Source organism: Equus caballus, chromosome 5 (assembly GCF_041296265.1).
Source record: "Equus caballus isolate H_3958 breed thoroughbred chromosome 5, TB-T2T, whole genome shotgun sequence".
In the NCBI taxonomy this organism is placed as follows: Eukaryota; Metazoa; Chordata; class Mammalia; order Perissodactyla; family Equidae; genus Equus; species Equus caballus.
The window spans coordinates 82731181-82746850 of NC_091688.1; the positions used below are offsets into that span (position 1 = coordinate 82731181).

At 39.2% G+C, this 15670-nt stretch overlaps 2 protein-coding genes across 3 annotated transcripts in view; one reads left to right on the plus strand and one right to left on the minus strand.

Annotated features, from left to right (window-relative positions):
• LOC111773652 (uncharacterized) overlaps positions 1-15670 on the plus strand; it is a 108676-nt gene that overhangs the window by 68117 nt on the left and 24889 nt on the right. The window lies entirely within an intron of this gene.
• Positions 5453-15670, minus strand: part of CLCA4 (chloride channel accessory 4) — a 36198-nt gene continuing 25980 nt past the window's right edge. The window contains exons 9-14 of the mRNA XM_014740222.3: positions 15029-15135; positions 12664-12879; positions 11808-12075; positions 8065-8235; positions 6886-7119; positions 5453-6527 (exon numbers count right to left, since the gene is read on the minus strand). Of these exons, the coding sequence (XP_014595708.2) occupies positions 6085-6527; positions 6886-7119; positions 8065-8235; positions 11808-12075; positions 12664-12879; positions 15029-15135 (1439 nt within the window). The 3' untranslated portion in view covers positions 5453-6084. The remainder of the gene's footprint in view (positions 6528-6885; positions 7120-8064; positions 8236-11807; positions 12076-12663; positions 12880-15028; positions 15136-15670) is intronic.

The following is a 15670-nucleotide window of genomic DNA, read 5'->3' on the forward strand; positions in this document are numbered from 1 at the left end:
TGGTGAATAGTAAGTAGGAGTTTAATACCCTGACTGACTGACTGATAGACATGTTGCTCTCAGTGCTAAGATTCCTGAGTTTAGGGTACAGCAGTACAAAACTTCTTAGCATGAGAGCTGCCCTGAACTGAGCACTAACTAGATGTAGGAATGGAGTCAAGCACTTGCCATTTTCTCATGGGATCCACATAACACTTGTAGGTGGGTACTATTATTTTCATTTTTACAGATGAGAAAATTAAGGCTTAACTTCTGTTGGGGTTATACCAAAGTTTCATTATAAAGAACTTCTTTTTAAAATTTTTCTTGATCAATCATATATATTTAGAATTTAAAATATAAAATAGTTCTGTAATATTTGCAATGAAATTTAACAATTGCTGTACAAATTATACCTCTTTTGACTACGTATTACGTCTTCCAATTTTTACTGCTTGTCTTTGTTCTACTTCACAGTCAAGATTCTTGAAAGAAGTGTGTGGACACACTTTTTCTATTTACTCACCCCTCATGCTTTCTTTACCAAAATTACTCGTATTAAGGTCGCTAATAACTCTGTGTTGCTAAATTCAATGGCTACAATTGAGCATTAATCCAAACAGTTGACTGCTCGTTTCTTCTTGAATCATTCTTTCCTCTTCCTTCCTTGACCTCACACTCTTGAGTTTTCTCATTTGTCTTCAGAGGCTCCTTCTCAGCATTGTTTTTGGCAGCTCCTCCTCTGTTCAATCGTAAAAATATGTGTATTATTTGCAAGATTAGTGAGAATGGCATCTTGGCTTCAGCTTAAATTGTTTTTACCTGGGTTCATTACTGAATCAGCAAACAAGCAGCATAAAATGTTTATAAGATATGGATTTAAGTGGATAAGTGGGCAGTGCCACGTGACTCCACATAGTTTCTCAGAGGGTGGGCCAGAAGTTCCTGTAGTCAGTGCAGCCAATGCAGAGGGAGTAATCCACCAGGTCACAGGAGCTCATAGCTTCCAGCTTGCTAACTTTTTTATTTTTAGGTTAGAAACAGGGTCCACTTACTACCACATAAAGAAACTCCTTGTGGGGCCAGCCCCATGGCCAAGTGGTTAAGTTTGCGCGCTCTGCTGTGGCGGCCCAGGGTTTTGGCGGTTTGAATCCTGGGCGTGGACATGGCACCGCTCGCCAGGTCACGTTGAGGCGGCATCCCACATGTCACAACTAGAAGGACCTGCAACTAAGATATACAACTATCTACCGGGGGGATTTGGGGAGATAAAGCTAAAAAAAGAAAAAAAAAAAAGACTGGCAACAGTTGTTAGCTCAGGTGCCAATCTTGAAAAAAAAAAAAAAAACTCCTTGCTATGCCACAGTAAGTCACCGTTGCATACTTCCATGCTTGTGGTGGCTTTGCTGAGGCAACTGGGATAGATTAGAACTACATCTCCCAGACGTATGATTCTGGATTAAAATTGGTTAATAGAGATATTTGCTTGAAATTTGGAAGGCAGAAGTAAAACAGCGGCCTTAACTGTCTGAATGTGAGATGATAGGAGGCAGTAAGAAACAGATGCAGATGAACTGGTATCCTTGTTCTTCTCTTACTGCATGTCCAACTCTTCTTCCTGAATGCTGGCCTTGCTGACCTATAATGATCCCAGACCCATCATGAGACGCTTGGCAACGAACTACAGAGGTGGTAGCTATGCAGAAGCAACAGTCTTCCAGAGATTTCTACACCAGCCCCCTTCACAGTCCCACTGCAGTTCTTGTTCTTGCTTAGCTTCCAACATCAAACACCCAGCACCAATACCAGTGCTTCTGGGAGGCTCGTTAGTAACTTTTTTCTGATCCTCCAACTCCTTTCTTCGTTTTTTACCTCCCTGCCTTAAATCCTATAATAAATACCCTGTTCTGTAATGTTCATAGTGGTTCTGTTTCCCTCATGGAACCCTGACTGATATGATTATCGATAATTTCAGTAATCTAGCACTGTGGACCAAACCATTTGAAAAATGGTTAAAAATGGCCATTTTATTTTCTCCAAGATTCTGTTGGTTGACTGGACTTGGGAAGTTCTTGTTTTGGTCATGTTGAAGTCTGGTGACTGCAAATGGAATCGTCTGAGGGTTGACTGGGAAGCAGAGATAGGCCTCTTCCATTCTCCATATGGTCTCAGAACTTCTTCAGTAGTCTGTCCATCGCTATCTGAATTTTGTACATGGATACTCAGGGTTCCCAAGAACACAAAAATGGAAGCTTTCATCATTTCTGCTACATCTTATTAATTAAAGCAAGTCATTGGACCAGCCCAGATCCAATGTGGGAGGCGGGCGACCACACAAGGCCATGTTGTATGGTAATAATAATAAAAGGAGTTGTGGATCTTTAGAAATCATTTGTAGACTAGCTACACACTTTTCTGTCTGGCCTACAATAGGCCTGGCTCACTTCACTGTTACTTTGAGCTATGCTCTTCCTGGTCCCATTTTATACTGATATCATATTGTGTGTTCATCAGGCACTGTGTTTTGGGTCCCACCATTTACACATGATTTATTAGGTCACTCTGGCCTGCAACATCAGCCATTACAAGGAGCATGAATAGGAGCATAGGAAGGTAGTTCTCTTGGTCCTGACTGAACAGCTGAGATTAGGAATGTATACCTCCCCTCAGTACTGCAGCTTGGACAGACCCCTGCAGGCACGTGTTTCATTTATGACACTGCTGACTCATCACCTCCAGGGGCAGCAGCCAGTTGCATGGCTGGTGGTATGGGCTTTTTTCCTTTGAGGAGTCCTACAATCATCTGAGTCTCTGGAGTTGTTAAGGTACTTTCCTCCTCCACATAGGGCTGCCTCTCTTCCTTTACTGGGACAGCTTAGAATTATTTTCTGTGTCTAGATTCCCTGCCAGAAGTGATGGCCCTAAGGTTCCCTTTCCAAACCTGGCACTTTTTCGTGATTAACTAGATCACTATTAGACCATGAATATTGCCACGTGTCTGTAAGGGAAAGCCCATGCAAAGATTTTGTACTACTGGTGCTGATATCGAACCTGAAGTAAGTTCACTCACCCGTTGCACAGCAAGCAATCTCTGACACTGGGTGTGGTGGGAGAAAGTAGGAATTTTATTATTGCATAGCACTGGGCAAGGAGAGAGGGCAGATAACGCTGAAATCCCAAACTCCCCAAAAAGCTAAAAGGAAGGGTTTTTATTTGGGGTTTTAGGGAGGGGAGGGGGAGATTTGACCTTGCTGGTTGGAGCTTCCCCACCAGCCTGTCTTTGGCCTTGAGACTACTTGCAGAGAGGCAGGAGCCCATGACCTTGCTGGTCAGCAGCTTTCCCTCCAGCCTGTATCTCTTTGTGGGGAGGAGATAATGAATCCAGGTGCTTGTCCTTGTCTGTGTCTGTCTCCGTGGAGGATAGTGGATTCTGGAGCCAGGAAGACAGAGAGTAAACAGGGAATGAATGTTTTTGTTTTAACCCCATATATGGTGGGTTTAATGTAAGGAAACCAATATCAGGGTCGGTATCAGTGCTGTCACTGGTTTATCCTAGAATACAGCCAGGGCAGGCTTTGTGGGCATGAGACTGTGCACTCGCACAGAGCCTGGGTCTGGTTCAACACTTTGCTGTTGCTGTCTTGAAATTCTTAATTTTTGAACAGGGGCCCCTCATTTTCTTTCTTTTTTTTTTTTTTGAGGAAGATTAGCCTTGAGCTAACTGCTGCCAATCCTCCTCTTTTTGCTGAGGAAGACTGGCTCTGAGCTAACATCCGTGCCCATCTTCCTTTACTTTCTATGTGCGACACCTACCACAGCAAGGTGTGCCAAGTGGTGCCATGTCTGCACCTGGGATCTGAACCGGTGAACCCCAGGCCACCAAAGTGGAAAGTGCGAACTTAACCGCTGCACCACTGGGCTAGCCCCTGAACAGGGGCCCCTCATTTTCATTTTACCCTGGACCCTGTAAATTATATAGCCTGTCCTGACTACAACAATGGTAATCATTCAGTTATTTTTCTGATTCTTACTAATTAACAATTAGCTACTGATGCAGATATAGAAATAGAACTAAACTAGGGCCTAACTTGGGAAGAGAGAGCCCACTACTGAGGCCTACCTGAGCTTAGCTATTGTACTGAAGCATCAGGAAGGGTAATAACCAGGCTGGTGGGCTTTGCTTGCAGAGCTGTGGGGTGGGTGGTTTGGAAGGACCCAGAGAAAATTTGCCTGTTGTATATTATTTCTGTTGCCAACACAGAATTTCAGGCTTTTATTACCCTCTTGGTAAAAGGCCAGGTCTCCTACATTTACATCTTTCCTACATTTTCTCTGTATTCACCTGTACATCCGTAGCCTAATGGCTATGCACTGGCCAAGTAGCTGCCTGCCCACTGGAGGAACTAATAGTGCTAATAGATCTTTGCCTCAATAACACAGTCTCCAGATGCCCTACTGCACAGCTCAATTTACCAATGAATGCTGAGAGTAAATCAAACCTTCCCAGTAGTCGTGGGTCTCCTGATTATTTCCTCTTCCTTTCTTCTTTGCCTTTCCCATTTAAACCACAAGGTCCTTTCTATCAACCCTGCTAATCATATGAATTTAATTATGTCAGGTCAAAAATTCTGGTCTATGTTTAAAGATTGTTAAAAGTTACTCCTGAACTCAGCTGACATGGCTCTCATTTTGGTTTACTTCCAAACCAACAAATAATTCCTGCCAAGGCTGCAGGAGATGAGGATGCCATGATGGATGCTGATCTTCAGAGTCTCTCCTGTTTCTCAGGGAGCTAAATTATGCTATAAAACTCCCTGTGCAAAGAGAGAAAACCACCTGTTGGAGAAACAACGTAACCATATGCTTATAAACTTGGGCTTCAAAGTCTGCCTACTCTCATGAGTGGAAGTTCTTGTGGCACCTGGTAGGCCATAGTTACATGATCTTTGTTCTATTCTGTTTGCATCATTGGGATCTCTGTTAGGCCTCGTCATAGCCTACCATGTGAACTTGCTCTTCCCAACTTACATTCTCCCTTTAATTAACCTCATTCCTTACTATGGTTGTGACTTTTAGGCTGTGACTCTGGGTGATAATTAAAATATTACATTTTCAAAATTTTAGTTTTCTTTCTGTATCTGAAAACAGGGCAATAGATAGTAGTTTCAATAATTCTTTCCATTAATGAAAGAAAATATACACAAGTGGGTTTGTTTTTTAAGTGAAAAGGGATATATATATATATATATATATATATATATATATATAGAACTGAAATACATATATATATATAAATATATATATACTATATAATTATATTGAACTGAAATAAGGAAAATCTCTGGTTTGACAGGTGGTAACTGATTTTTTTGCTAGTATCTTCCCTATCGATGAATTGCAGTTAACATGACCTTATTCATGTTGTATACAGTAGTATATGGTTGCCATATTTGAGTGAACATAATAACATCAATTTTTTTTTAAAGATTTTATTATTTTTTTCCTTTTTCTCCCCAAAGCCCCCCGGTATATAGTTGTATATTCTTCGTTGTGGGTCCTTCTAGTTGTGGCATGTGGGACGCTGCCTCAGCATGGTTTGATGAGCAGTGCCATGTCCACGCCCAGGATTCGAACCAACAAAACACTGGGCCGCCTGCAACGGAGAATGTGAACTTAACCACTCGGCCACGGGGCCAGCCCCCATAATAACATCAATTTATACCTCAAAGTACCAAGACCAAATTCATTTTTTTCAAATATTGTTATTTGCTTTATTATACTTCTATTTTGACTAATGAAATAGACAACTTTAACTTCTTGACAAAATTTTAATTATCATTCTAGAAGACTTTTACATCAAATAATACAGAACCAGGTAGCAGTATGAAAAAGGATCTTTATTCATTGCTTTTTATGATAAGTAAAGTAATGAGTAAATAAAATTATTAAACTTTAATATTGACTTACAGTTTTTCAAATAGTCCTGGATGTTTATATTTAATCAAAGTATCCTTTCTAGAATTCTTAAAATTAATTTTATGAGTACATGATTAACCAGGATGAATTTAAAAAATTAGAAATATCTTTCACTTTTGTTGTTGTTTTTTAAAACTCTGTTCTAGGCCTTCTTGAATTTTTTTTCTTGTTTAAGATGCAAACAGCGGTACTTAAAATAATACTAACAAGCGCCACAGACCCAACCACTGACAACACCAAAGAAGAAATGCTAACTCCAGAATTAGGAAGATTTTCACCGGGACTGGGATTTGGCTGAGTTTCATCAGGACTGGAATCTGCTTCAGGAATAAACAAAGCTACTTGTGCGATGTTGGATACTTTTGATGTCAAATTGCTTTTATCCACACTTTGAATGGCAATGAATATGTGGGTTGCATTTTCTTCTGAGATGTTTCCTGGTTTAAACGCAAAGGTTTCCTCAGAGTTGGCCTCCTTTGGTAACAGATCAGTAGTGTTTACTTGCAGAGCGTCATCAAAATTGTCTCTTAGATCCAGGAGACTTCCATTTATTCTTATGATGTACTGTTGAGCTAAGGAAAAAAGTTACATTTAGTTTAGAAACCAGTGCATACCGTATTAAATTCCTTTTTAGTCATTCTTCTCAAAATGTTGTTTAGTTATGCAAAGCTTATACTCATAGCTTTTAATTTTTCAATAAAAGCTGAATTCTGATTTTTAAACTCTGCCAAATACTACTTCTTTGTATGAAAGGTGGGGCCAGTTAAAAAGTGTCCTGTTTGATTGTTTCAAAACTATCAGATTATAAAATTAATGCTTTACTGAGCAGCTGTCAGTTAAAAATTGTTCCTTTCCAACCCCCCCTTACACTCTTGCTTTTGCAACCAGCACCTGTAACTTAATCAACAGCACCTGGCACCTCGTCCTTACCTTTTCCAACGTCAAAGTCATCTCCTGGTGCTGTCCATGTTAGACTGATATTGTCCCCATCACGGGTGGCCTCAAGGTCTGTGATTTGACTTGGTGGGTACAGGTCAGGCAAGGGAAGATTTGAAACATTTGAAACCACAAATGCACCTCCGGATGCTGTTCTGCTGAAACTCTCCAAGGGTGTCTGAGTATCCTCATCAATTTTAGGTCTTGGTGGATTACCTTCAATTTTCCCTGCATTAGAAATTTCCTGGCATTTAGTGGGGAAATCTCTACTAGTATTTTCAGAGCTCAGTGATTTGAATTCCACATCTCATCTTTCCCTTTTCTTTTTTCATATGTGCAGTCACATTTTATTAAGCTTGATGACAAAGTCATAAGTATCCAATTGGTGGGAGGATTCTTTTTTAGCATCCTGACCAGCATTTTGTTGGATGGAATCAGATAACGAACTGCTTTGGAATTAAGACTGCACTGAATGGGAATAATGTAATATTATTCAATGTATGCTTTTTTGACAAAAAGGAATTGTTTTGTCTCTCAAATTATCTATAGGCTGGGAAGAAATTTGGGGAAATTGTTACTGGTTCCCTTCCAACCACCTGTGCCAGGTCACTCCCTCCCTCCCTGCTTCGAGTGCTAAGGAGTAATATGTCAGGTTACATTCTAGTTGCCAACAGAAGGACCCTAGAAGTCTCAAGATAAGGGACAAGGCAAAGGAAAGTTAACAAAGAATCCATTCTTAATCCTTATGATCACCTTACTCTACACATTGTTTTTCTTTTGACTTAAAATATTTCAAATAAATGTTTACTCATTTGTGTATCTTTTACAGCGTATGTAATCTGAAGGATAAATTCTGTCACTGGCTTATATTTAGGTACATAATATATTAGACTCTTTCCTTCATCCTGAGCTGAAAATTTGGCATATCAGTGTAGATATAGGTAAGGTGCTCCAAACTAACGTAGTAATGGCTGACATTTATTGAGTGCTTACTGGATGCCAAACACTGTACTAAAGCTTAGGTCAATTTGGAGGCAAACCCCAGGATGACAGAACTTCATTCCAGAAATGGGAAGAGCTATCCTTTGAGTTGCAAAATGTCTGAAGCCTTAATTATATCGACTCACTGTTATTCAAGCCAGCACTGGATTTCAGATACCACGAGTTACTCACCGTCCACTACCCAGCCTGGTATATATGCGGCTCTATTGAGTGGATGCCTTATGCTTCGTGTGGCAGCATTTGTTCCTCCATGAACCCGTACTTTTAAGCTGTATCTGCCATTTTCTGAATAAGCTGTAAAATATCTGGAGTAGACCCCATCATTCTTGAAAGAATCAGCACCTTGTTATAGATATGAAGGAGTAAATGATTATTGTAAAGGAAAAGAGAAATTTATTCATTTTCAAAGCCAAGCATATGGTCTTTATAAGCATACTCCCTTGATTAGGCTCCCTATTTTGGGGCTGACCCCTTGGGTTATATTTCCATTATAGTCTGGTAGTTAGTATCTTGTTGAGTTGATACCTTTGAGTTATTTTATATACATTTATATAACATATTACATATATGCATAATATTATATGTTTTCTAATATATGTATAATATTACACACATATACACACACTGATATCTGTCTAATGAATACCTTCACCTTATTCCTGGTCTGATAGTGGGAAACCCCATCTGCTATTAGAGTATACATTTGCAGAACTCAGGAATACTGTAGTATTATAGGTATATTTCTTGATATCAGTAGCAGTGGCGTTATTCATTAAATTGCAAACACATTTCTCAAGGAGTTCAACACTCTAAGACAGAGGCTTTTTTTTTTTTTTAATTTATTTTTTTTTATTAATGTTATGATAGATTACAAGCTTGTGAGATTTCAGTTGTACATTTTTGTTAGTCATGTTGTGGGTACACCACTTCCCCCTCCGTACCCTCCCCCCACCCCCCCTTTTCCCTGGTAACCACCGATCAGATCTCCTTCTCAATATACTAATTTCCACCTATGAGTGGAGTCATATAGAGATCGTCTTTCTCTGACTGACTTATTTCGCTTAACATAATGCCCTCGAGGTCCATCCACGTTGTTGTGAATGGGCCAATTTCGTCTTTTTTTATGGCTGAGTAGTATTCCATTGTGTATATATACCACATCTTCTTTATCCAATCATCAGTTTCTGGGCATGTAGGCTGGTTCCACATCTTGGCTATTGTAAATAATGCTGCGATGAACATAGGGGTGCAACGGACTCTTGAGATATCTGTTATCAGGTTCTTAGGATAGATACCCAGTAATGGGATGGCTGGGTCATAGGGTATTTCTATTTTTAACTTTTTGAGAAATCTCCATACTGTTTTCCATAGTGGCTGTACCAGTTTGCATTCCCACCAACAGTGCATGAGGGTTCCTCTTTCTCCACAACCTCTCCAACATTTGTCGTTCTTGGTTTTGGATGTTTTTGCCAATCTAACGGGGGTAAGGTGATATCTTAGTGTAGTTTTGATTTGCATTTCCCTGATGATTAGCGATGATGAACATCTTTTCCTGTGTCTATTGGCCATATTCATATCTTCTTTTGAGAAATGTCTGTTCATGTCCTCTGCCCATTTTTTGATCGGGTTGTTTGTTTTTTTGTTGTTAAGCAGTGTGAGTTCTTTGTATATTATGGAGATTAACCCTTTGTCGGATAAGTGGCTTGTAAATATTTTTTCCCAATTAGTGAGCTGTTTTTTTGTTTCAATTCTGTTTTCCCTTGCCTTGAAGAAGCTCTTTAGTCTGATGAAGTTCCATTTGTTTATTCTTTCTATTGTTTCCCTCAACTGAGGAGTTACAGTGTCCGAAAAGATTCTTTTGAAACTGATGTCAAAGAGTGTACTGCCTATATTCTCTTCCAAAAGACTTATTGTCTCAGGCCTAATCTTTAGGTCTTTGATCCATTTTGAGTTTATTTTGGTGTGTGGTGAAAAAGAATGGTCAATTTTCAATCTTTTGCATGTGGCTGTCCAGTTTTCCCAGCACCATTTGTTGAAGAGACTTTCTTTTCTCCATTGTAGGCCCTCTGCTCCTTTGTCGAAGATTAGCTGTCCATAGATGTGTGGTTTTATCTCTGGGCTTTCAATTCTGTTCCATTGATCTGTGGACCTGTTTTTGTACCAGTACCATGCTGTTTTGATCACTGTAGCTTTGTAGTATGTTTTGAAATCGGGGATTGTGATTCCGCCGGCTTTGTTTTTCTTGCTCAGGATTGCTTTAGCAATTCGCGGTCTTTTGTTCCCCCATATGAATTTTAGGATTGTTTGTTCAATTTCTGTGAAGAATGTTCTTGGGATTCTGATTGGGATAGCATTGAATCTGTATATTGCTTTAGGTAGTATGGACATTTTAACTATGTTTATTCTTCCAATCCATGTACAAGGAATGTTTTTCCATCTCTTTATGTCATCGCCTATTTCTTTCAAGAAAGTCTTGTAGTTTTCATTGTATAGATCCTTCACTTCCTTGGTTAAGTTTATCCCAAGGTATTTTATTCTTTTCGTTGCGATTGTGAATGGGATAGAGTTCTTGAGTTCTTTTTCTGTTAGTTTATTGTTAGTGTATAGAAATGCTACTGATTTATGCACGTTAATTTTATACCCTGCTACTTTGCTGTAGTTGTTGATTATTTCTAATAGTTTTTCTGTGGATTCTTTGGGGTTTTCTACGTATAAGATCATTAAGACAGAGGCTTTTAAAGTGAGGTTCTTGGACCAGTGGCATCTGCATCTCTCTGGATCCTATTAGGAATGTAAATTTCTCAGACCTCCCAGGGGAGAGCCCAGCATTCTGTGTTATAACCAGCCCTCCAGGTGATTCCTTTGCATGCTAAAGTTTGAGAACCCCTGCTCCAAGTCATTGTTAGTCACCAATACCTTCTTAGGTAAAGGCATTCCAAATTAGCTAAGTAGTCATCTGGTAAAACCTTGAGATACGAAGCACGATGTAGGTAAGTTTTAATATTGCATGGAAGAGGTTGGGGAAAGGGAAGAGGCAGGGGATAGTTGAGGAAACTATTGACATATCAGATGAAGGCACTGAGGTGCACCAAAGAAAAATTTTACCTTCTAAATTTTTCACAGAGCCAACTCTAGTGAGGATAGGATTATAAATTGACTAAATCAATTACATCCCAAAAGATACTGACGGAAAATTCTGACAAATCAGATGGTTATCAATGTGGTAATATTCTTGCTCATTAACCTATCAAAAGAAGGTTTAGTTCTGGAACAATCCAGGGTCTGGAGAAAGGTCTTAAAGCACCACTCACCCATAGAGACCAGGAGACAGAGTGTGGCCAACACCATATGTTGTTTCCTGTGAGTCAGACCTGGTACCTAATGCTCCAGTGGTGTCCCCTCCTCTCTCGTGGCAGTTCTGCCTGCCTTTGGGCATCAGTTCCCAGGACTACATGTGTACTTTGTTCCAGCTGTTGGAAAGTACTCTTGCCTGTCCCCTCCTTCCTGCCAGGGACCTGAATTCTACCTCTTAACCCCATATGGTTGCTTGTTTCTCACCCTTTCTGGCCAGACTTTCTTGATGATGGCCCCCCAGGACAGAATTGTTCAGAATTCTTGATGCTGTCCTCAGCCTTCTGAATGAGACCTTCCTATCTGGTGACAGACATTGCTTGTCTGGATGACAAACAATAATGGTAGTAAATACCAGGTATTGACTGCTTACCACGTGCAAGACATTTGCTAAGCACCTTGTAGGTTTTACCTGCATAGAATTTTCTGCTGGTCCTGTTGTTCATGCATAATCTGCATCACTTCTTCTGATGCCTGTTCTACTGCCCCACACTGCCCCAGAGACCCATAACATATCCTGAGTTATGAAAATATAGGCTTATTCATAAAAACTTGTGAATTACCTGCACCGTTATCCAAAAGTTGTAAAACTTCTGTTTTTCCACTATTTGATTCAATGAAAGCAGTCACATTGGCTCCAAGAATGGGTACAAAGCCTTGTAGAATTTCTGCGTAAACAATCATTGGGCTGGGGAAGCTGTTTGTGTCTTTATTCATCTTAGCATTCACTGTGATTGGAGGCACGGAAGAATTTGCTGCCCGAGAGTTTACTGTTATCGTTAATATTTCTGAGTTTTGTTTGGCTTGAAGACTGTAAGTCCAAACACCCACCTGCAAATTCAATGAAATTTAGTAAGGATCCAAGATCCAGCTATTTTTTTTGTGTTTCTATTATCCAATGCTAAGATAAATCTCATAAGTATCTTACAGAATAAACAAGTTTTGAGGTTTTTGATAGTAAAAGGATGAGAGTTTTCACAGGGCATCCTGACTATTGCCATTCGTGGTATCCAAACTTTGTAAAATCTCACTGGAAGATACTTTTGGAATGTTTGCCTTTGTCTGGGCCTTTTCTTTGACCTCAAAGTCCACAGATTCTAGGATCTGGTAGTGCTAGTTAGGAATGACTCTGTAGCTATCTACACACCAAGTTGCACAGACTCTACCTACATTACCTCTTCAAAGTTATTCTTAACCTACCTATTTTTTTCCCTTCTCTTCTTTCCTCCCAATGCATAAGTTCTATCCTCCTTTTCCTGCCATCATAATTCTCAGGACCATAAAAGCATAGAAAGTACATTCTATTTTATCTTAATTTTGAAGATGATACAAATATTGGCACTCGTATTTACAACATTAAACAATGTATTTTCAGCTATAAAATAAATTTGTGAGGAGATCTAAAAGCCAACTGCTCACCTTTGCAGTTCCTGGAATACTGAGATAAGCTATTTTGGAATCTGTGTCCACTGTGAAATTTTCCATCCGTTTTCCATTGGGATCCCAGAGAGAAATAGTGGGAGACTGTCCGTTCCAGGTGACAAGAAAGAATGTGTCCTTTCCCACGGTGCTATCAATTATTACAGTGCCATTCATCCAGAGGTTATTGTTGAGTGTTAGTCCCTTACTTTCAAGCTGTTTAAATATATTTTAAAAAGTAGTTACTGGAGAAAAGAATAATTTTATTTTTTTTCTTTTTAAATATTGTTCTTAATTTCTGATCTCAGAAGAAGCTTATAGAAGGCATATCGCCTTAGGCTTGGGATCTCTCTGAAAGATGATTGAGATGTGACAGTTGTCAGTGTGGAAATATACGGTCTGAAGAAAACACAGGGTATAATAAAACAGTAGAGCAGGAGAATGGGTTTTACAGTTGGCGACATGGCCACATTATTTTTTCCAGTTATCTTGGCAAACACCCACCCTAGGCTTTATAATTAAAGGGTGCTACAACCTCAGAGAAGAATTAGCTGTAAAGTGTGTGTGTGTGTGTGTGTGCGCGCGCACGCGCGCGCGTGTGTGTGTTACCCTCAATTTACCCATTCTCATGATGACCTAAAAATAATTAGTTATTTGTAGTGGCTAGAGTATTTGAGTAGAAACACAGTAAGTGGGGTGGGGCTCAAGAGAGAAAATCAAGACTAGGAAATAATGAGACAAACACTCCTGAATATTTTCCTATGTGAAATCTTGAAATGATTTCTCACACATGCTAGAGAATAGCACCAGACAGTAAACACGTCCAACAAGAGTGGAAAGAAGGCAAACTGATGTCCGTGAAGGTTGGAATCCTGAGAAGAGAAAAAGGAAATAGAGGACCCTTCTCTGAGAGGAGCTTCAAAGAAAGTTTTTCAAGTCCTTGTGGCTAGCTGTTAATCAAGGAGAGACAACTTTATCCACTGACCAAGAAGATGTGTCCTACAGAGGTGTTATTTCAGAAATGATGGGAAATCCCATTTCTACTCCAACCCAGTCCTAAAACAAAACTACCTCACACCAGTGCCGATAGAAGGGAGTGATTCTACCATGGAAATATCATTGCCATGGCAAAAATCTCAGTCCTAGGTTAAGTGGACATGTCTGTGAGTGAACAAAGTATTATGATCAAGTTAAATCAGAATGTGAGTGACATTTTTAGACTTCTCATCAGGAAAGTCAAAGACAGTTAGAAGGCTTTGGCTACATAGTAGTACTAGGGGAAAATAACTGAGTAAAGAGTGAGATGTAGCCTTTCCTCTGTATTCCAGCTGCCACCATCCAAATCCGAGTCCCCATTTACTAAGACTATTGGAACATACCTCTAACATGTCACTATTCTCTCCCAAGACTTCCCATCGTGTACATGAATCCACATTAATCCTTCAAAAATTTGCTTTCTTTTTGTTATTTCTCTATTTAAGAACCTATAAGGCATTTCAAATGAGGGAAAGAAAAAACTTTCTTCCTGCCCCTTCTGCACCATCTAAAAAGTCCATTCTCAAAACTTTAAGCAGCTCCTGCAGTCAGATGTCTCCTTTCTAGCTGATTTCCCGTGTTCTGCTTTTATATTTTAAATTATTTTGGAATATTCCATTTTCATTTCTCACTATCCACTAAAAATTACCAAAGTTAAAAGAGAACACAAAATAATATCCTCAAAATCAGTTCTCCTTCCTACTTGTCAATTTTAGACAGTAGCATCACCTTTCTCTCAGTCAATCCAGTTGAAACCCTCAGAAACTGTCTTTATTCTCCTTCAGTTTATTCTCTATACACTGCCAAGCTAGATCTCAGACCAATCTTTAATCTGTTCATAAGGTAAAGCTACAGACCAGACCTTCAAACCAATATGCATATATTATCCTAACCCTGCATCCTATGCTTTCAGTGCTCTTCATCTTGGAGACTAGAGGAAAATAGGTTTGTTTAGGTGATCATGGCAAGTTTTAATGTAGGCAGTGACTTGATGAAATGGAAGATGGAAAACAGAAGTTTTGGCATAAAGTGATGTGATGTAGACTTTGTGGGAATGGATATGGATAGAAACAGAATTTTCTAAAAATATTTTAAAGGAAACAGGCTGTGTTGTCATTTATGTGAAAAGAAAAAGAAAAAATATGTCTGCTATCTCATTACTTAATTTGGTCACGTCTAAAGAATAATTTCTATTTCAGGCTGAAGTTTTCACTTTAATTAAAAATTTACTTTGAGAAAAATATAGAACTCAAAACTTATGACAATGAAATTGTTTTTCTTAGTTATGGCTAAATGTAAACACGAAAACCTGAGGAGTGGGAGCTCTGACCTGAAGAGACTGCTGGGAGAGATCGGCGTTTCCTGACACAAGGGCCGCGAAAGCATCAATGAGGCCATTGTTCGCAGCTTCATCTGAAGCATATTTGTGCTTTCCTCCTAAAATGTAAATGCATTAACTAGGTTGCTTTCTAGATAATAAGTACTTATCACATTTTAGTGATTAATAGGATAACAGGATAACAAAATCAAAGTTGCAGTATAGATTATTAAAATAGACTAAAACCAGATAGGTGTAAAGATTAACTCTGAAATGTTAACTTCAACATTTCCTAACTAGAAAGTGTAAGCGACCTTTCCACCTCACTTATAGAAACGTTAGCTGGCTGAAACGCATCAAATAACCATAGAATATTAAAAATGATGTTATAAGTCATTGTACTAAAGCTCACAGACTTCACACAGCCCTTTAGGGGAATTAATCACTTGTATGTAAGAAATAGTTCTAACCACATTGGCTTCCAGATTTTCCAGCCAGAGTAGATCAGAATCAGAAAGGTTAAATGCCACTATATTGAGTTATCCTGACAATAGCTGGCAATGAGGAGACAGAAAAATGGTAAGAGAGACAAGTTCAAAACAGCAGTACTTTTGGGGGGTACTTGGGATAGAAATAAATTTTACACTGGCCATG